The sequence below is a fragment of the Melospiza melodia genome, chromosome 5, assembly GCF_035770615.1.
Source record: "Melospiza melodia melodia isolate bMelMel2 chromosome 5, bMelMel2.pri, whole genome shotgun sequence".
In the NCBI taxonomy this organism is placed as follows: domain Eukaryota; kingdom Metazoa; phylum Chordata; class Aves; order Passeriformes; family Passerellidae; genus Melospiza; species Melospiza melodia.
The window spans coordinates 70,672,939-70,694,621 of record NC_086198.1 but is presented as its reverse complement, the minus strand read 5'-3'; the positions used below and the strand labels follow the sequence as shown (position 1 = coordinate 70,694,621).

The 21,683-nt window shown below is 38.7% G+C and overlaps 1 protein-coding gene across 1 annotated transcript; it reads left to right on the top strand.

Moving 5' to 3' along the window:
- The first annotated feature begins 4,388 nt into the window (after positions 1 to 4,388).
- OCIAD1 (OCIA domain containing 1) lies at positions 4,389 to 20,006 on the top strand. Its single transcript, XM_063157306.1, has 8 exons — positions 4,389 to 4,461; positions 5,763 to 5,847; positions 9,280 to 9,333; positions 9,831 to 9,878; positions 12,752 to 12,881; positions 15,047 to 15,255; positions 16,607 to 16,756; positions 19,576 to 20,006. The coding sequence occupies exons 1-8, from the start codon at positions 4,411 to 4,413 to the stop codon at positions 19,611 to 19,613; spliced, it is 765 nt and encodes a 254-aa protein (XP_063013376.1). The 5' UTR covers positions 4,389 to 4,410; the 3' UTR covers positions 19,614 to 20,006.
- The last annotated feature ends 1,677 nt before the right edge of the window (positions 20,007 to 21,683 follow it).

Below are 21,683 nucleotides of genomic sequence, written 5' to 3'. Positions count from 1 at the left end.
AGGCACCGGGCCCCGGCGGCTCCGCGGAGCCCCGCATGGAGCCCGGCCGGCCCGGCGGGGAGGGCGGCCCCGGGATGCCTCCGAGCCCCCGGAGAGAGCAGGACCGATCGCTGCCGTTAAGAAGGCCGGTATAACCAAGGTAGCCGGGAATCAAACGGCTCTCTGGGCACCCTGGGAAACATCAGGGAAGTGTCCTGGCGGCTGAGGCGATGAAGCCCCGCGGAGGTCCCGCCGTGCCCGTGCCGTCAGGGCGCTCCTTTCGCCCGTAGGAAGCGGTCGGAAAACCCGCCCTTCCCCCCAGCGAATAAGGGCAAATATTTGTGTCGCGGCCAGCTGCACAAATGCTGAGATAGCGCAGGTTTTTTTTTTGCCAGGAATTACTCGCGTTGTTGTACCCCGCGAGCCGCCGGGCTTCCCCCGCAGAAGCAGCCTGGCTCCGGGCGGCCTGCGGGGTAGGGCAGGGCGCGCTGCCGCCACCCCCGCACGGCACATAAAGCACTGGCACCGCTCTGGCCATTGATATTCGTCTTGATTTCATGGACTTCCCGGAGGAGCCAAGCTGCAAGGTTTATCGCAATGCACTGGCAGCGAGGCGGAGTAATGCGATAATTCACATCATCCTCAGAAAACGGAGCCGCTACTGGGTCTAGCCGGGATTTCACTAATACAACAGGACTGGTGGTTGGAAGTAACAATGTATTTCTAAACAATGCAAAGATCTGGGAGCCAACGTTAACAGAAACAGTACCAACATCAACATTTTAACTGGTTAAAAAGTAACTATATTTTCTGTTAAAGTGCATCAAAGCTTCCAGGCACTAAAGAAAAACGGAGTGGAGAGGAAAAAAGGAAAAATAAATACATGTAAAATGTGATAAAATAACTCAGGATTTGCAAAACAGTATTAGAAAGAATCCTGCAGTTAACATTTTCCCACTGTTAAACATAAGCCTGTCATGCAAGTACTGTATTACAATAAGCATTTCTAAGAAAACCGGAACTGAGTGAAAAGTACAAAGAACAAATGCACCAGCACAACAGCTGTAAAAAATTCTATTAGAAGTTCAAAGTTCTGTACCACACTTTGTACAATTATAGTTTATTTGCAGTAAAAGCCCCTCCATGTTTAACTATTTATATCTATGTGCTGCATACCCTTAAGACACATGATGTACATCAACTTGCAGAAGCCAGCAGGGAAAGAAAGTAGGAGAGGAAAAAAATAAAGATGTCCTGGTAGCTGAGGTTAACTCTTCCCCGTAGCTTTAAGAATTTTGTGGAGTACTTTTTATTGTATTTTAACACTTGTACCAAACAGTCCAAACATGGGTGACAGAAGACCTAACATGACAAACAGGATTCATTGCTTCTGGTGTTGTGCATCATTTCAGACAATTGATTGAAGCAAGTATGTAACTTTCAGACCCAAATGCTCCTTCACCTGCCAGCTTTACAAAATAGCTCTAAGGATTAGTTAACATGTAAAGTAATTTTCAAAATACATTACAGTACCAGTTAATATTAATGGCAATCATTATCTATGTGGGTAAAGTCCTTACTAATTGAGGCTTTGACTATCAGCTCCTCAAAGACACCCACTCTTGGTTCTTGCTGATGTGCCATAATGCTTCAGGCAAATAACTGATTCTTTGTTTGCCACTAGTTGTAGCAGTTACAACAATGCTCTTTTTTCTTGGTATGAGGCACTGTTATTTCCTCATTAGGGAGAGATTTTTCCAATACAATCCTATTAACTCTTGGCAGTCACCAGAACCTGTCAGCTGTTGCACTTTACTATATTGTCCAGAGCACCAAGCAAAGAAAAAAAAAATCACCATTGTTCTTTGCACTTGAGCACCTACACTTCCAGTACTTGCTTTGGAGACTTTCCTTACCAGATCAGTGTTTGCTCCAACTCTTTCATATATCTAATAGTTTTAGTTATGTCTTATACAGTATTGTAAAACTCATTTGTTAGGCCACCTGTGTTTTGCAGTGGAGTTGTATAAAACCTGTCACTGACCATTATGAGGGGATGAAAAAAAATTCATCAGGAACATAAACTTTTAAACCACTTGATAGACTGCACAGAGCTCACCCCACTCATTCTCTGAGCTCCACCTTCAAGGGTTCTGAATGTTCACCACTGCTTTGCAAAGTACTGCAATTAAAAACCATGTGACTTTCACACCTTCCAACTTGTTAACCTAAGTAATCAGTTCGTTTCAAGAGAATCTCATCGTTTGAAAGTTTTCATTTTTCTTTCGAGGCATCTCCTTCACAAGAAATAAGTTCCAATTTCTAAAGGTTAACTATCAAGTTTTTTTGTTACAGTATTTTGAATCTCAAATATATTCTTCATTCTTACATGATACTAAGTAATAAAAGATAAAAAGTTTAGAGGCATAGATACGTGAGTTGTAATACTTGTAAAAATAATTTTGACTCCTGAAGTGGCCCAAAAATTTATAACTTTATGCTATTACAAATAATCTATTGTTTTTGTGTTTAAAACAACACATGTTGTTAAAACAAACATTTCGAGATCTCTGAGAGTTTTTCTCTTAAGAACTACTCTAGTGCATAGATTTATAAACAAAAACAGCATATTGCATAATGGCACCTGTTAAAGCAGAAAGTAGAGAAAATAGTATTCAAGAAAGGGGTTAAATATCTAGCCTCAAGCCTTGCAAGAGAACAACATTTTATGCTTATCAGAAGGACTTGGTGATGCAATCATCAATTGTAAACTGAAGTTCTCATAGTTGCATGAAAGATAGCATGATTATAAAGGAAGTTGTAAAAAAACCACCAGAGGGTCAGAAAGGGTGTCCTTGTTAACATTTCTTCAATGAATGAACTCCAGAAACTGGTCTTGAGTATAGAGAATGAAGTGCCAAGGATGTAGATATGCTGCATATGGCCCCACAACTGCAGCTGTAAGCCAACAAATGGATGTATGTAGCCTGGTGAAACTTTCAAGTATCTCACAAGCAGGCTGTACTAGGAAAGGTTTTTGAATGGATGGTAAACTCACCAGTTTGCTGGATTATTTAAATTTTTTTCCCCATTAGAAGTCTAAGAAACATGAAGACAGTGAAGTGAGAAAACTGAATGGATAACTATCAATTTTACAATAGAGAAGCAAAACAGCAGCTCAGAGTCATTATTTTCTACAACGAAGGAGACAGATTGCCATTTCCTCCCCAATAAAGCTCCTTATTTAGAGGAAGTGCAATTCATAAGCATGTCCTACCCCACAAAAGTTAAAGATTTTAAACCCCGCTGTATTCTTTGCATAGAAAGATAAGTGGAAAAAGGCATGAAATAAGTTGTTTTGATAAATGAGCTATAGTCCCATAAACAAAACTGTCTTGAGCTGATGAGGCAAACATCTTTTGCCTTCCGACTAATAATGTGCATCATGGATGGTCATGTATTGGAGAATGTTCCATTAGCAAGGGCCCAAGTGACAAGCAGAAATAAAGATTGCCTGATTACACCAATTACTTCCAATCTCATGTAAATTAGAAATATATTTATTGTATGATGAGAGGTGTGAATAAAAGAACCCCACTATACATAGTTTCTGGTTCTATCCACCTGTTTTTTTTCAAGAATCCAATCTCCTCTATAGTTTTCATTAGTCCATTTGCCCTAGGCCCTTCACATGATTCACATTCTGTAGCAAATTCAGACCTTCAATCTCAAGGACCTTCCTTCTCCTATCATCAGGCATGGACCCTTTTTTATACAGCCCTCAGAGAGCAGCAATTTAAGCCAAATTCCAGGGTAAAGAGAGAACGGCTTGCTCTTTAAGCCTCGAAAGGCTTAAAGGGAGTGGTACATTCCATATGCAAGCACGGGCATATCAGCATATAGTGAGCTCAAGCCACAGTACTGCTTGTTTACAAGAAAATGCCAAGGCATACATTGCACTATCAACACCGTACTTTTTTCCCTCAGCTTCTCCTTATTTCTCAAAAACTGCAAGCACCTGCTAAAGCTGCCATTTCCACGGCATTGGCTAGAATCAAGCACACAACTTCTTAGTCTCCCACTCCAAGACAATCCTAACCACCAAACTAATTCCACTTTCGAGCTCAAGAGCTGCCTAGCAGACCCTTGCTTGGTCCTGATTCAGAAAAAAACCCACTTTTTTTAGGCAACAGAGATCCTTTCCTTTTAGGAAACTCTGGCCATCCGTCGTTAGCAAGCCTGTGGGTACCGTCCGTACAGCTGAGGCTGGGCAGGGGCACACAGAAGCCTTTCGCCGCCCGCTGTGAGGGCCCGGCCCGTGCTCAGCGCGGGCAGCGCCGCCGAGCCAGCCCGCCCCGCCGCGGCCCGCCCGCCCCCGCGCATGCGCACCGCTCCGGCGTGCGCCGAGCGCAGTTCCGGGTCACGGCGGCCATGGAGGCCGGGCAGGGACCCGGCCCCGGCCCCGGCGGCGACGCGGCCCAGGTAACTGCGCTGGATCGGCGGCGCTGCCGCGGGGAAACCTGGCGCGGCTGGGGGCGGCGGGCTCGGGGCAGGGAAAGGGGATTCCTGTCAGCCGCTCGGCCGTCCCTGCCCCGAGCTCCACGCGGGGCCGGTGCCCTTGAGGTCTCTCGGGGGCCGGGCGGGGGTCCTGGCGGGAGGTGAGGAGGTGTTCGTGTCTGACCGTGGGCCACCGGGTGCTCTGGTACCAGTGGCATCCTGGCCTGAATCAGGAACAGCGTGGCCTGCAGGACCATGGAAGTCACCGTGCCCCTGTACTCGGCACTGGTGAGGCCACACCTCAGGTATTGCGTTCAGATTTGGGCCACTCGGCTCAGGAGGGCACCGAAGTGCTGGAGCGTGTCCAGAGAACGGCAACTCGTGATGGGTCTGGAGTACAAGTCTTACGAGCAGTGGCTGTGGGCGCTGGGGTTGTTTATCCTGGAGAAAAGGAGGCTCAGGGCAACCTTATCACTGTCTTATCTACAACTGGCTGAAGGAGGTTGTAACCAGGTAGGGATCGACCTCTTCTCCCAGGCAACCAGCGACAGGACAAGACAGCTGCACCAGGGGAGATTTAGATTAGACATTAGATGGAATTTCTTCACAGGAAGGGTCATTAGGTATTGGAATGGACTGCTCAGGGAGGTTCTGGAGTCACCGTCCCTAGTGGTGATTAAGGAAAGACTGGACATGGCACTTAGTGTGGTGGTGTTCAGTCCTAGATGACCTCAGAAGTCATTTCCAACCCACCTGTTTCTGTGATTCTCTGTTCCCCTGGTGGCCTTGCCGCAGCTGTGCCCAGCAGCGTGCCCAGTGTCACGGCTCTCAGGGGGGACAGGGTCCGCACCCCCGCACAAACCTCGCTCACGCCGGGGAAACAGCTGGTCAGCTCTCGCTGAATTGCATCCCTGTGAAGCAACAACACGCCCTGTGGTCTTTGAAACCCTAAGAAATACTTCAAAAAGGCACTTAATGATCTGTCGTGTGTCAGCTGTTTGGAAGGCTGGTTGGAGGGACCAAAGCAGGCTTTTCTAAAGTAAAGGACTGAGCTGAGTTGGGAACTGACTATGCATAAAGTATTTCCTGCTCTCTCATGTAATTTTTAGAAGCACTGGATTTTTTAAAATTATATATTTCATGTGACATTGATGGACAAAAAGCACTGGTTTCTTAACTGGGTGTAAGTATAGAAACTATAAGGTGTGAAAGTTAGACATTGATGATTGGACAAAACAGTCTGGGGGCATTTTTCATTCTTTTCTAATTTATTTGGCTAATGAAAGAGGGAAGTACCAAAGCCTTATGTTCCAACGGAGGAAGAAAGAAGACTGCTCAAGGAATGTGCTGAAGAGAGTTTTCGGTATAGAGGTGAGCTCACTTTGCTGGTAAACTTGGTTGCTTTCCTTCCACCCTTAGCTTTTGCTGTTGTCTGAGGCATTACAGAGGCACAATATAGCACAACAGAGCATTAAGGAGCTTCACACCTACTAGAACTGTGTCCCAGCAAATGCTGATCCATGTGGTATTTACTGAGAGTTTGCAGCAGTTTTGTACAAGGTGCAACATAATTTCCAAGTTGCATGCCTTATAACAAGATATCTTCATATTTTAAGTTTATGTGGTTATTAAAAGTCTGAAAATAGATTTAATTACTGAGTCTCGTTTATATTACTGGATTTTCTTTTTTGTGTTATTTCTGCATTTTTATTTTCAATTTTTATTGTTATCTTTAGCATGCAAGAATAAAATAGTTTGACTTATAACCATTAGTTTTCATCTCTATAGAGACTTGTAAAGAGAACAATATACAAGTAGTCACTCTGTTCAGCTTTTGGAAAAAATTGCTGTGTGTGCATGGTTTCTGTAACCCTAAGGTTCAAGGCATGCTTGATTTTTGTACACCTGGTCTTGAGGTTTGAAAAGGCCTTCTGATGTGATTGTTACCTGCTGTTTTATCACACACTAGTAGGTTACTGATGCTGATAGGTGGCTTGGCAAAAACCAGGGCAGATGAAGAATTTAGCAGCTGATTTGCTAATTTTAGCACACTGGGGCTCTAATTTCTTGTGGAAGCCAATACTTTCAGGGACAGCTCCTAAGGCATTGTGATTTTGAATTAATGATTCAAAGTTCTGTTTTGTCTTTCTCCATTGGTTTGGCATTCTCCTCATTCACTTTTACACAAATACTTGGAAATCTTCAACATATTTGCTAAAAACGTACATTTTCTGTATAATTTTATAAGTGAAGGAGGCAGGTCCATTAGAGGTACAAGGATGGTTGTGGTTTATTGATAATCTCTCTTTTGGAACACAAAGAGGAGAGAGAGTTGTTTGTTCCTGAGCTGTTGTGCTGCTTGGCAATGTTGCTCGTTGCCCTGTGCATCTTTATATAGTCACTGAAGAAACAGCATGTAGGTATTGCTTGAAGGCCCTAAGTTAGTTTCTTGAGTCACTTTTCTTTAGGGAGCTACAGCAGTAACAGATTTTTTTTCAGGGGTTGTGGACTGTGCTGTTACCTGGCTGGGAGAGCCTGAAGTCCATCGCTGTTTTCTAGGTCTCCTGTCTTTGTTTCCCTGTTGTGCATGCACATACCAGAGTGTTGTATTCACTGTATTACATACATACTGCTTGAACTCCCCTTTGCAAGAGGGTGCTTGTGTGACTGCCCTGAAATCCTCACTTTGGATTGTGTCAGCTTTTGTTTTTCACTGAGGTTACAATAAATTTGTGTGTTTTCAGTTTGTTTATTCAAATTTCAAGCTGTAGCAAATTTTACTCATTCTTACAAACTGTCTGTTTTGTCATAGTTTCTCTTGACAGCTTCTGCCACTAGTCATTTCACAATTCAGTTTAATATGTGCTTTACTGGAGTTACTAGTTTGTAATCACATTATCCTATAAATTCTTACACTCTTAAAAATTCTAACTAAAATCACGTTAACAAAATCAAATCATACCGATAAAACTTTTTCCCCATCAAACACTTTTGACTTGGGTGCATTATATTACCATCCTTATATGCTGTTGATATATCAGCCTTCCATTATTTTCCCTAGATTTATTTTATTCCTGGAGTAGAAAAAGTACTCCTTGCCCATAGCATTTATGGTTTCTGATTTATTGAGTTTGTTTTGTTAGGTTTTTTTTTCCCCAACTGTTGAATAATTCATATTGATTTTTTTCATTTAGCTTTTTTTTTTTTTTTTTTTTTTTTTTTTTAGTTACCATTTCAGGTCACTTATATGCTCAGATAAGTATAGCCTGGTTTTGATATCTGGAATGTTTCTGTTAGGTCTATAAATAATTTCAAACTTCTAAGGATTGGACTGAAATCTTCTGTAATAATTTTTGAGCGTGTTTTTCTTCACCCTCTCTCTCCTTGTTTTATTGGGGGGGAAGGGTTTGTTTGTTTTTGTGTTGTTGTTGTTGGCTTTGTTTGCTTTTGTTTTTCTTTTACAATTTAGTTGCAAATCTGTGCTGTCATTTTATATCTCAGAAAATCTAGAACAGTAAATTTTTGAAAATCTAGGTCTGGAATCTGTAAAAGCATCAGATTTTTAACATCTAATAGGTTGGGAGGTTTTATTCTCTATTTTGAAGTTTTGCTGTAATCCTGCTTTGAACTAAAGAGGCAGTATTTCTTCTTATAGTGACATCCAGTTGCTTTTACCTTGAGACAGATGCTGGTTGGACCCCTTACCTGGTTTACATCTGTCAGAATTTTTGAGGGAATTAGATGTTAATTTGCAAACTATTCTTTAGTACTTTGCTCTCCAGAAATACAATTTGTCTTCAAATATGAACTTAATTAACAAATTGTGTGCATCAAAACACTTCAACCATCTAGTGCTGTTGCAAAAATTTCTCTCCTAGAAGTCATTGAGCCTTTTTGTAACCTCTGCATTTTCAGAATTGCATGAAATTAAACTTCTCTATGGCATATCTAAATCTTTAAATAACTTCAGCCTTCTGTTATGTTTGTTACTTCATTGTCCCTATATCTTGTGCAGTGGTGGTGCTCTTCATGAATAGCTGCACAGTAATCTTCCCAATAAAATAATTATTATTGCTTGAAAGAAGCATTCATTCTGGGTTTTGCGACCTCCAAATGCTTCTTGCCACATAAAGTCGTTCAATATAATAAAAATTGACATGGACTGTTAGGCTGGTTGTGGTAGGCAGTGATGGTCTTCCAGAATGTTCTTTTCTCTGCATTTCTGACCCTAAGCCCAGGTTGTATAGTTTGATCTGTAAGCTACAGGAAAAGCTGCCCTGTTTCTTCATTTGCTGGTGAATCAAACATTACCTAATTTTAATCAATCTGATTTACAGCTCTGTAGGAATCAAACTTTTCCCAAAATATGTAAAAACATCAAGAGTTTAGACTATCAACAGTTTTTAGAAGCACTGGCCTCTATATAACTTCCTCCTGCTGTGCAGAACTGTGTTTGCCTCTCTAGCTTAAAGTTCTGCACCTTGCTGCTGTCGCAGCTGTAGCGAGACCTGGAGTCTTGTCTGGAGAGCTTTATTCCATCCAACAGTGGCTTTTGTATTTTAGGAAGCATGAAGTATAATGCAGGCAGGATGACTCATTAACTCATACAACATAATTTGTAGTAGGTCTTAAAAACTGGAATTGACAATGTTTGATAATTTATATACACTTTAATTATATATATATATCCTTACACAAATGAGCTTTGGAAGGCATAGCAACTCTCATTTTATTGCATATTTGTGAAATGTGATTGAAAATATTGAAAATTGTATTTTAAGCAGCTTTTTTTCTTCTTCACAGCTTTCCCTTTGGCTGCAGTGAGCATGCTTGGTACTAGTTTCTTAATTAGAAAAGGTAAAGTATAAAAATACTTCAGTTTCATTCCAGTTTGCTCAGTTGAAATATCTTTCTGCTGTTAGGAAAGTTATTTTGATAATATAATGTCCAACCTACTTGCAAATAAAAGATGCAGCTCAGACTCTGCAGCTACATGATTTGCAGTTCCTCACCATAAAGAAGGAGCTGAACTTAAAATCAAGTTCATATGTGTTTTATGTTGTGTGAGAAGTGCAGTATCTCACTGCTTATGAAACAATATGTTCTTAGTGTGTTAATAACCCTGTAGTTAAATATGATTAAAGAGGTAATTCCTGGATTTTTTTAATTATATGGAGAATTCAGATATTAGTGGGGTTTTTTTAAAATTTTCTTTAATGTGAAGTGCAAAGGAGTAACCTGCTTCTACAAACATAGCTACAGTTGAGTTTTTTCAAGTTAATTCTTGATATCTGATTACACCTATCTTATGTAATATCATATATCTTAATATCTGATTTCATCCTCATTTTCAGGTGTTCTAAGAGACACCTCAAGATTCGGCTCTTTTATTAAAGTTGCATGTAAGTAAAAGCTGCATATAAATTCAGTGTGTATTTGTGCTGTATGTTCTGGACTCTGCTGTGCAGATGTAATTCCCCTGGGGCTGGCTGGCTAATTCACTGTGGCTCAAGTTGGCAGGGACCCACAAGGACCAGAGTCCGAGCTCCCTGCTCCTGACAGAACAACCTCAAACTACACCATGTGACTGGGAGTGTTTTCCGGATGCTCCTCGAACCCTGCCAGGCTTGGTGCTGTGTCTGCTTCCCTGGGGAGCCTGCTCCAGTGCCTGACAACCCTCTCAGTGAAGAGCCTTTTCCTAATGCCCAGTGTGACCACTGCTTTTAAACTAAAAGGAGAGATTTAGATGAGATGTTAGAGAGAAATCCTTTACTGAGGGTGGTGAGGCACTTGACAGGTTGCCCAGAGTAGTTGTGGATGCTTCATTCCTGGAAGTGTTCAAGGGCACGTTGGATGAGCCCTGAACAACCAGGTTTAGTGGGGGGCATCCCTGCTCATGCCACAGGGGAACTAGAGGATCTTTAAGGTCCCCTTGCAACCCAAGCCATTTTATGAGTCAGTGATTTATTCACTGTCTGAATTTGTACTGCACATTTTGCACAACTTTTCTTTATAAGGTTTGTATAAAATTGCTTGACAAATGTAACATCATCATTTAAAATAAAAACATTGTAAATAGACACTGTGCAACCTTGCTTTAAATTACACTGCCAGAACACAGCCACCCCTCCCTTCCGAATTTGAAGGTCTTTATTCATGGATCTCATGTGTCCCATTCAGGCTAGTTTAATTACTTTTTTTTCCTGGACATTATGTATATACAATTGTAGGAAAAAAGCAATTTCATGTGAATGATTTTTGGATAAAGTATAAGCAAAAATAAATTATTAACTTAATAAATGAGTCTTTTCAATGTAATACAGGACAGTAAAACAGGAAGTTGCCATCTTGCCAATCTGGCAGATACAGCCAGTTTACTTCAGTGGGAAGAGGGTAAACCCTATGATTGTGGTCAAGGAAGTGTTGTTTAAGCAGATAAATGAACGTGAGACTAGGGCTCCAGTTGTTTATGCTAAATTCTGGTTGCTTTCTTTGAACACCAAACAATGGCATAACACAAACATTTCTAATAAATAATACAACAGCTATTTCCCCAATCTCTGCTACACATAAGGGCCACATTCTTCTTATTTAATACAAGTAATTTATTGAAATCAGGGGGGAAGATAAGGTGCAACTGGGCTGGCCAGGATGTTCTGCCTGTAGGAATTACTGTACTTTTGTCAGTAGTTTTCTAGGTACTCCCAACAGTTTTCTGAAACATCTAGTTAGCCATGGCTGATTTACTACATTGGCAGCATTCCCTTCAACACAGCAGAGAGCTCTTGGTGCTCTCTGACAAAGAAGGGGAAGATTCCAATGCCTCTGTGTCCTTCATTTAGTCTGCAGTGGGACCTGGCCATATCTAATCAGCTTCTCAAAGATCTTGTCACAGTGAATGTAGAAGCAAAGAACAACACCTAATTTACTGTGCTAACTTGAAAACTGTGAATCATCTGGCTCTTAGTTCTGTAATAAAATAAATCAAATAGTTTGGCCAATAATTACTTTGAGTGAAACATCTTCCAGAGAGATACTTCCCCTTTTCTTTACTAGAAGGCCTCAAGAAAAATACTTTCTCTTTGTAATTAATGCAAAAGAGTAATTAGCTTTTCTGTTTTTATTTTGCTAAATGTTTAGTTTGAATTACTCTTAGACTTGTAATTTTTCTCTTTGCACGTATTTATTGTATATGAGGTGTTTGGGTTTTTGTAACCCGCTAAACAGTGCAACCCTTACATTCCTTATTTCTAAACATCACTCATAGTTGTGGCTGTTCTTCTCTGTTCCCTTGGAAAAGGACTTTCAGCCTTCTTTTGAAAATAAGACGAGAACAGGAATCAAAATTTCAGTATCAGCACAGCAGGCTGGGGTAAAATCCCCTTTATAATGGTTCCCAGGCAATGTAATCTACAGCTGAGAATTGCAGAGGATTAATGTTCCTGATAATTAACTCTTTCCTGACTTAAAGATAATTGAGACTTTAGTCTTTATATTTAGGAAATACTCATTGCACATGAAAGGAGGGACTGGTCTTTTTCTCCTACAAAGTTGACAAGAAAACTGTTCATTCCCATGGAATCCTTCATACACCATTGACCCACTCATAAAACTTGAAGGAGCCAGTTGATGGAAATCATAAGTTTTAAGCCCAGAAAGAGCTATCTTGGTAATTTATTCTTATGTTCTTTGCAGCAGATGGAAGTAGCTCATGCACTAAATTGAAACCATTTGCTTAGTCATTACAAGGGTTCAGCTAATTCAGAGTGTTTGCCCCCTGGCAGTCAAGTAACAGAATCCTTTACAGAAAATAAGCCTACTACTAAGTTGGTTTAGACCTCTCTTCATTACTGGTAAAGCCTTTTCAGGATGTGACTGTTCTGATGGATTAAATTAGCAGAATGTACTGCCTGTATTTATTCCTGATTGGTTTATCATCTTTGATAGTTAATTGTGATTTCTGGATCTTGGGAAAAAACAATGTAATTTAATTTTTTTGCCACATTTCATTCACCAAGTACTAGCTGAAATCACCTGTTGCTCACACCATGTCTAAATCATTGCTTTATGTCTCTGTTCAGCTGTTGCATTTGGTTTTGTACCCTTTGTCTCCAGAAGAAGCAGAGATGATTACTGCATGTTTTTGGTTTAGATCTAAACTGGTTTTCTTTCTTTTATTCAAGATACTATATTATTTATTTGAAATTATTGTTTTAAAACAATGTTGGATATTATAGTGCAGCATATAAACCCATCTTTTTTTCTTTTTAAAAAGTTGCTGGAATGTGTGGATACCTGGCTGGAAAGATATCCTACTTGCCAATCTGTAGCGAGAAATTTAAGAAACTGAAGGATTCCCCAATAGGAGATGTTCTGCGACAAGCTCAGAGACATAGTTCACCTAAGTAAGAGTTTAAGTATCTTTTAAATTTAAAACATATTCTGAATAGGGTGTTTTAAACACTAACAGATCAATACTACTATTGCAGCTTTCCACCACCTTCAGAGCTGCACCTTCCCTCATTCCCCATTACCTCAAATCTACCACTTTCAGAAATCTGTATTTGTATCAGTTGGCAAGCTATAAAATACATATTTTGAGCTTTTTACATACAACTGATGACTTTGAATAGTGGAAAAATAAACAGTTTACTTAGCAAACTGTATTCCTTGTAAAATTGAGAGTGTTTCCCATGGAATTTGCTTAGAGAAGTGTGACAGCACAAGTTGTCTCCTTAGTTTAAAAGTAAACTAAATTAACTGAAATAAAATAGTGTTACATTCTGGAATTTTTTCCCATAGTTTAGTTTGATTGAAGTAGGAAAAGGGTGGAAATGATTTCAGTGTTTATCAAAGGAAAGAGCTTAGTAAACAATATCAGTGCAGGAAGAAGCATGGTGGTCAAACTTACTGCTGTTTGTTTAAATCCTTTACATCTGTAACACCATTATGCTGTACATATGAGAAACTCATCAGGTTCTTAAAACTATTTCCTGTTTTCTTCCAGAATGTTTTCTACTTCAACTGGTTTTTAATTGCAAGCTGCTTTCAGAATATGTCACTTAAACCCTTGATTCAAAACTGGGAGGATAGTGTTTGGATAGTGAGTAGTAGTCCTCCTGTGTATGTGCTGAGATTTGTTAAATGTTTATAAAGGATTTGCTTAAATTCTTAAATACACTATAAATTCAGATTTATGACAGTTTTTATTTTGTCTGCAAGATTTACCTTTATTCTGAAATGTTTATGGTTTTATGACATCACACAATTTCAGGCATAACCACTTCATACACTGACTGCATAGAATCAGCTGAACTGGAGTTGGACTTGTCCCTTCACCCCCCTCCAGTTTCTAATATGAAATTGTCATGCTCATTAATTGTGTTTACATGAGAACTTGGTTAAGTACCATCATCTGCCACACCAATACATTCCTTCTACCGTTAATGGCCCATTTGTATCTGTAAAGTTTTATTTCCTAAGTGATAAATTCCTTTTCCTTGGTTGAATAAATAATTTAAATTCATTTCAATCGCATTATTATCCATACAGGCTAACCCTTTTAACCCTTGCAACAGAAATCATTACACTTTCCTGAGCATTGTATGTCTACTAATTAATGTATTCTGGTAATTTGATTTACCAAAATATAATATGAGTTAAAAACTTGTAGGGAGCTAAAAGATCAGGTAGTTTTTTAAAGCTGGGTTTGCATGTATTTTAAAGGCATAATTGAGGCAACAAAGTGGGTTTGTTCTGTATGTTTATTATGTGAATTAAATAAAGACTAATTGCAAATGTTTATCATAGGAAACTAAAAGTACAGCTGAGCAGAAATTAAAAGTAAAAAATTATTAAATACTCTAGAGATGTTCTAGTGGCATTCTAGTGGTGACATTCCTGGTAGAGGGACATGCTGTGTAGTGGCTTGCAAGGCCATTCTAAGAATATAGTGAACACTTTAAAATATCTGGTACCAATTTCCAGAGTATTTTTTATATTATATTATCTTTCTCTCTCAAGAGAAAATTCATTAATATTTTTGCAGAATTCAGCAACTTGATTAATTTTCATAATTTAATTTTCTTAAGATTGCTGTTTGCTCTTCTTCTGTTCTTCAGTCCTGATCAGTTACAGCACCTTCTAATGATGAAGGGTTTAAAATATCAAATTCTTCCTAAAAGGCTTTTAAAATTCACTGTAGTTTATACTACCACTAGTTACGTGGGCACACCGTGTACTATTTGTGTCTGATGTGGGGTGTTTTTGTCTGAAGATTCCTTGGGAAAAAGGATTGTAACTTCAGTTATTGTAAAGTTCAATATGTTTTGTCTCTTTTCTCTCCTGTTCTGGAGGTATGAGCTAAGATTCTGTGGGGAAAGAAAGAGAGAAATTTTTGCAGTGTAAAGAAAATAGCCAAAGCATCCCAAAATTTTTTTAAGATGATGATTCAGTTGGAAACTAAACTATTTAAAATGAAAGAACATTTTCTTGAATTGCAAGTATTGTTATAGTTCCATTTTTAACTTCAGTATTTTTGTATTTAATATTTAGTTCTATTCTTTTCCAGTCGTTCCAGTCGTAAATCTGAATTTTCAGACGTACCTTCTCAGTCATTTACTGAGTCATCTTCTCCAAGTGCTGGATTCCCACCTTCTTCCAGCTATTTAGATGATTACAGCTCAACAGATAGAGCCCTCTCAAATTATGAGCCTGTTCCATTCAGTGCTTCTTTGAATGAATCTTCACCTACAGGAATTACTGACTACTCTGTTCAAGGTGAGCCTTAGTACTTAGAGACTTTCTTTTAGATACTGCTCTTATTAAACTATGTATTCTCACCCTATGCAAACACATGGCAAAATAAAGTGGTTTTGAGTGAAAGAGCTGTGGAAGTATTATAATTGTTTTCACACAGAAGATAAATATAAATTTTATTTTGTGTTCTAATTGTAAACTAGATTCAGGGTTTTCTAGCTGAAAATTGCTTTAATTGCAAATAAATATCCTGAATTAACTTACAAAGTGAAATCTGTTGTGGAACTAAACTTGCAAGAAACTCAGCCTGACTGAAAGTTCTCTTTGACTGAAGGAAAGGGGAATATGGCATCCCTTCACTGTACTGAATACACCACAGCCTTCCCACTGCCTGCTGGCCCTTCCAAGGTGATTGTTGCAGTTCCACCCTCTGTGGGGCTGTCACTGATAGTGCTGTAACTCCGTGACATTAAACTTCTAAAAATTTTTCTCAATGTGAAAAAACACTTTTGTCTCCTGGGAACTGAATAGATATTGTGTTCTATCCACTAGCAGTCTGGTTTTCTCACAGAGAACTAAAATGGTTTTCAAGTACAATACAGCTGTTTCCCTCCTTCCAGTGTGAACCGTCCTCAGCTATTGCAGGGAAAACACAGGATTCTGAATTCAGCTATCTCTGGTACACAAAGGAGGAAGATACTGTCAAATTCAGGGTTTAGGACTTTGAATTAGTTTGAATTTCTTCAACTTACTTATGAAAAATGTTTTATTTCACTAAAAAAGCCCTTTCGTGCAAGTTGGTTATAATTATATGAAAATATCAGATATAAATGTGTCAAGAAAATTGTTATTGCATTTCATCACAAATATCAATAGTTGGTAAAACCTTTATTATATAACAAAGATTCTGCAATATAAATACAGATAAAAGGATCAAATGTTTATCAGGCATCATGTGATGCATATTGTCCTAATTATTTGAAAGCAAAATTCAAAGCCTTCATGCAAACCCTTGAGCTTCACTTAGATTTCTCTTCTGAAATCACATATATCTCAAATGTACAATAATTGTAAATTTTAGATAAAGTGACCAGAGCTATTTTATCCATCAACTACCACATGGTTGCTAGAATTTCCTATGGTAAAATGAAGAAAAATAATTAACAGCCAGTGTTTCAAAGAAGTTTGGCAAAATTAAAAGGATAAAAGGAATGGATTACTTGAAGACCATATACATTCACTGTTGTATTTAGAATTGCAGCTGTCATGCTCCTATTAATTTGGGATTGAGCAATAATTAACTGGTATTCTAGAAGCTACATTTTGGTGTGTTATGTCATATTTAGTATTTTTCTGTTTGTTTTGTGTCCAGAACCTGCTCCAGTTCCAGAAGAAAGTCGTAAAAAAAAAGGCATCACATATGAGGAGTTGAGGAATAAACACAGACAGACATATGAGGTAATGCAACCACCAAAGGCAGAAACTCCAAGCAAGTTTTCACAGGAAAAACCAGCTAAGGAAGGTAATACACCAATTTACAGAAATACTTGTGAAATTCAGATATTTGCCATAATGTTAAAAATGGTTGCAAACACAAAGCTGAATTCTGCATACTTTTTAAGCAATGTATATTTAGTGTATCTGCAGGTATCTCATATGTGATAGATGCAGTCTGTAGTTTCCTGTTGCAGATTAATTATTTTTTCGAAAATTTTGGTCACCCCATAGAAAATTGTAATTCATTTTCTCTAGCCATATTGCTTGGTGTCAGACTGAAAAGCTCATAAGTTTTGCTTCATTGAGTATATTGAGCAACCTCTTTCAGCAAAGAATTCTCTGAGCTCAGAGCTAAAGCAAAGAGCTATGGGAGAGGGGCTTGTGTTTTAGATAGCATTGTTCTCTCAAAATAGAGCACATGGCCGATGGTTTGAAGGGGAGGGTATTTATTTTTATGAATAGTTTCATGTGGAATTAGGGAATTTCTATAGAGGCATTGTTTGTAGAGGTTCATTTTCTACATTAAAACCCAGAGGAAGGAAATGGTGTTTGGCAGCAATATTGAGATTTGTTTTCACAGTGAAAAAGAAAACTCTACAGAGCAAAATAAGAATGCAATGTCCTGAAGAGCAAGATGCCGTTCGGACAACTTTTTGACTCAATCAATTTTTTGAAAAGGAGACAAGAAGCAATTCATATTCAATTACTCGCTCTAGAACTTTTAAAATTTAATGTGGCATCTGTAAAAACAATTGTAGCTGGAGGAAAGTTTTACCATTTAATATACTGAGGCACTAGTCAGTCACCTCAAATTGTTTGGGTTTGTGTGCACTGCCCAGTCTTGTCAGCCATGTTGCAACAAGACTTCTAGGAACAGCTGTTGTCTCCTATTGGGCATAATGGGTGGTAGTAAGTATAGAAGAGTGTATTAAAACAAAACCTTCTGAAGCAGTAACACCAAGCTCTGGAACAGTGTTGCTTAAGAGCGTCGGTCTCTTTGATGCTTGTGAATTACTTTCTGCAGGTCATCTATCTTTGGACAGATCTGCAGTCTTGAAAGAAAAATTATAAACCATTTTTGTATAATGATTTTTAACTGTTTTTTCAAGGATAAAAGGCTTTCTCTTATCATGTGACTGTGCCAAATGAGACATGAAAAAGTTATTGAAGCTGTGGTTTCAGATTGCTTTTCAATTCCATTGGCTGACACTTTGTGGATTTACACAATGTTTCTTTCTCAAGATACTTCTCCACAAGTAGAAAGCCTAGAAATGTCACTTGTGAGCCATAGAAAGAAATGTTAAGCAGCATTCTGAAAACCTTGCCATATTCCATGGCAGATGTGGCTGTGAAGTGAGAATGTATATTTCTTACTTTATTTTTAGTTACTTGAGGTATGTAAAGACCTCTATAAAATGTTGATCAAATATTGCATTCTTTCTTTTATATTTCTGGGTTCTGTGTTTGAAGGCTGTACTTGAGCTTTGAGAAGAAAACTGAGCAGTGTGTGAGATTTGTAAATAGACTTTTTAAAGTATCTCTTCACATTTTTAGGGAAAAAGAGGAAGGAGGGCATACAAAAATTCAGGAGTGGTTTGCACGTGCAAGTACATTTAAATCGGCAGTTCAGGGATTACACTGATATTGTGGACTAAGATCTGATTTAGCTTCTTGTGTCAAACTGGGCATGTTACTTGCTGTGTCCTTGTTGAGTCACTGCCCCTTGGTTCATTCTCTTATCTCTGAGTCCCTAGCAAATAGAACCTTCCTTGCAAGGGCAGAAGGGAAGCCAACCCATGTTTGAACCAGCTTTAAGCAATCCCTGACTTCCATCTGCCAGTGCCTTCTCCCTTCCCTGCAGCGGCACAAATACGTGCGTCTGCATAGTGATCGAGGCTGGCCCATTTTCCAGGGAATGAGTGCAGCCTGTTCAGCTGCCATGGGTAATAGAAATGGAAATCAAATCCTGCTTTGGGAGAGCTTCTCATTGTGTCTCACTGCAATATCAGTCACTCCAAAGAGATTTGTCAGGGCATTATGCTCAGTTTGCTGGTAGCTCACAGAGACAAGGACCAGGTGTTTTGCTCCATTCCACTTGTTCTGCTGCATAGTTAGTAACAGTCATCTTAATTATTAACTTGCAAGTGGATTTATAAAGGGGTGCCTGACTACTGTCAGCATTCCTACTGGATCAAATGGAGCCATTCTTAACCTTTTCAGTGATGGCAGTCAATTACAGAGGACTTTGCAGCTCACTCTCAAGAGAGCCCATTTTCACTTTCTGGTCGGTGTTCGCTTACAGTGGCACTCTGAGCAAAGCCGTTAGACCACTGCCCTGGGTTTTTCCTCTCTGACTCAATCCTGTGCTAAAGGAAGCTGCCAAATAATAATGGCTGAGTAGTTTCCTAGTCGGGATTACTGATTTCTGTTTGTTTGTCTTTGAATGTGTTTTTAACTATCCCGAATACATCCAACTGTGCATGTAACCAGATTATGTGGCCTCATTATTTATTGTAACATTCCTTGCCTGTTTCCTCCAATTGTCTTTGTTTCATTCTCGTGTTACATTTGTTTTAAAGCAATTACAAATTCTGTAGAGCAGGAATTAGCACAGTAGGCCTCCTGATTGAATATTGATTCATTAAGGTAAAGTGATTAGCAAACTCTTCTCCCCATTTATTCAAAAGTAGCTTTAATTACGTGTCTGTGGTGCTGTGACTGACTCTCTCCCCACACACCACTTCAGATGACAGTGCACTTCATTATACTTTTTGGCACTGTATATTATAAACTTCAGCAGTTAAACTGTCACATGACTACTTTTGTTTTTTCTTTTTTCTTTAGTTAAAGTAAATAAATATGGAGATACCTGGGATGAGTAAGAGTCAAATGAAGAACTGAAGAAAATTACCTCCTGTCAGCTAACTTGAACTTCATCTAGATTAGTCATGAGTATCAGCACCTTTGGTGTGCTCTGCCAGACACAACTATTAATAAATGAGGAAAAAATCCTGACTTCTCAGAAAATTTAAAAATTGTATTTATGCTGAATTTTTAAAATTTTGCATAAATGAAAAACAAGGCTACTGTTAGGTGTCATGACTGTAAACCATTTGTGCTGTTGTTTAAGAATGAGAAAGGCAACTGGTAATATGAACATATGGCATAAGGTAAAATACATGTAAATAAATGCAATCCTATGTATTGAGAAGGGAACAAATCAGAATCTTCTCAAATTTTCAAGACTTGCATTAAAAGTTACCTGTAGAACTCAACCTCTCACCTTGTTTTGTCTGCAAGTGATATGCTGGGAACTTGAAATTGTCCTCATACTTGGTTTGTAATGTGAGGAATACTGCTAAACTGTTGAGAGGAAAATGGCTGAAGAGCTGAGCCAGACACTGAAATAACCATAACTTTTTCAAAAGTGTTTAATGCTGCCAACTCTATTTTTAGGCTGATACTCTGCTTGCCCACAACAGGTTTCTACAGACAGTCATTTCTGAAGAAAATAATTGAATGAAACTGCACGTATTGAAAATAACTACATTTAAGTGCAGAAGGCTAAACATGACAAACTTTGGTAAAACCTTGAATGATATATTGACTGTTAATGTTAGGCTCTGTATATTTGACCTTATTTCTCAATTTCCCAAGTCACTACAAGACCACCATGTTTATGGAGAAGAGATCCCAATCAATGGAATATTTTGTTATTATCAGTTTGTAAGAGAAGAGCTACATTGGCAAAACTGAAGAGTTTTTCCAGGTGTTTGCATCACCTGCTCTGTCTCTGAACATGTTGCCTTCACTTAATGATTTTCATCTTCTCACCTGTGCAGTTTCATCTCCCAGCATTGTGTTTATTTGGGGGTTTGGGCTATAAGGGAGCAAAAACCATGATGAAGTTGATAGCATAAAAGCCTTCCTGAAATCTATGTTGGAGCTGAAAAACAACACGCCTACCAAGCTGAAAAGTCTCAAAGACCTTATTGATTTAGTGGACTTGCAGCAAATGGCACAAATGAGGAGGAAGAAGTGGGAAGAGGAGGATGCTTAAAGAGCCAAATACTACTTAAAATAAACCAGGAAGATTGCTCTCAGAAAAGCTCATCTTCTAAAAAAATTAATGCACTAATTGGATAATCTTTTAGTTGTATCAGAAATTTACCTTGTAGAGTGCTTCTCATGGCTGTTAGGAGTGAACTCTGAAAATACACAGTCTGCCAGAATTGTATTGCTGTGGTTTTCAGTGTGCTATACCAAAGCTGATTAGCTTTATCATGAAAATATTCACAGTTTCTCAGTTGTCAGTTATGCAATAGGAGGCAGACTATTGAGATGATAATAATAGAGCAGATTCCTGTGATGGTGCCTTCCTGCAAAGTGTCTTGCCTCACATTCATATTTTTGGGTGGACAAGCACAGTATTTTATATAAATTGTATCAGAATTTTTCTTCCTTTCTTAAAGGAGAAAATAAAAGGCATGTCAATTAATGTTGTTCTGTATTGATAGCATTTTTAAATTGAATATAAAGCTTTTATTCTATTGCATCTAGTTACTCTCAGAGGACATACTTTCTTTTGTACTTGAACAAGTTTGGTTTGTTGTCAACCAATTTTAAATTCTTTTGATTTCACACCCTTAGTACACATTAAATACAGGACAGTTCCCAATCATAGCTGTTAATTTAGTAGGGTATTGGGAACTGATATTTCATCAAAGTTAGGTCACATTCAGTTTGCTGTGACAGTGTGTACGTTGAGCCCCTGATTCACTAAACAGCCAAGGGAATTCAATTTCCTTCCCTTTTCCTGCATATCTTCCATTAGTACCCCCTTGTTTCATAGTGGGTCTTTACACTCATGGTTTCAGAGCAGCTACTCAGTCACCCATCAGTAGCTTGCTCATACTGCACTGCCACGACTTGGGAATTTTTAGCTGAAACCA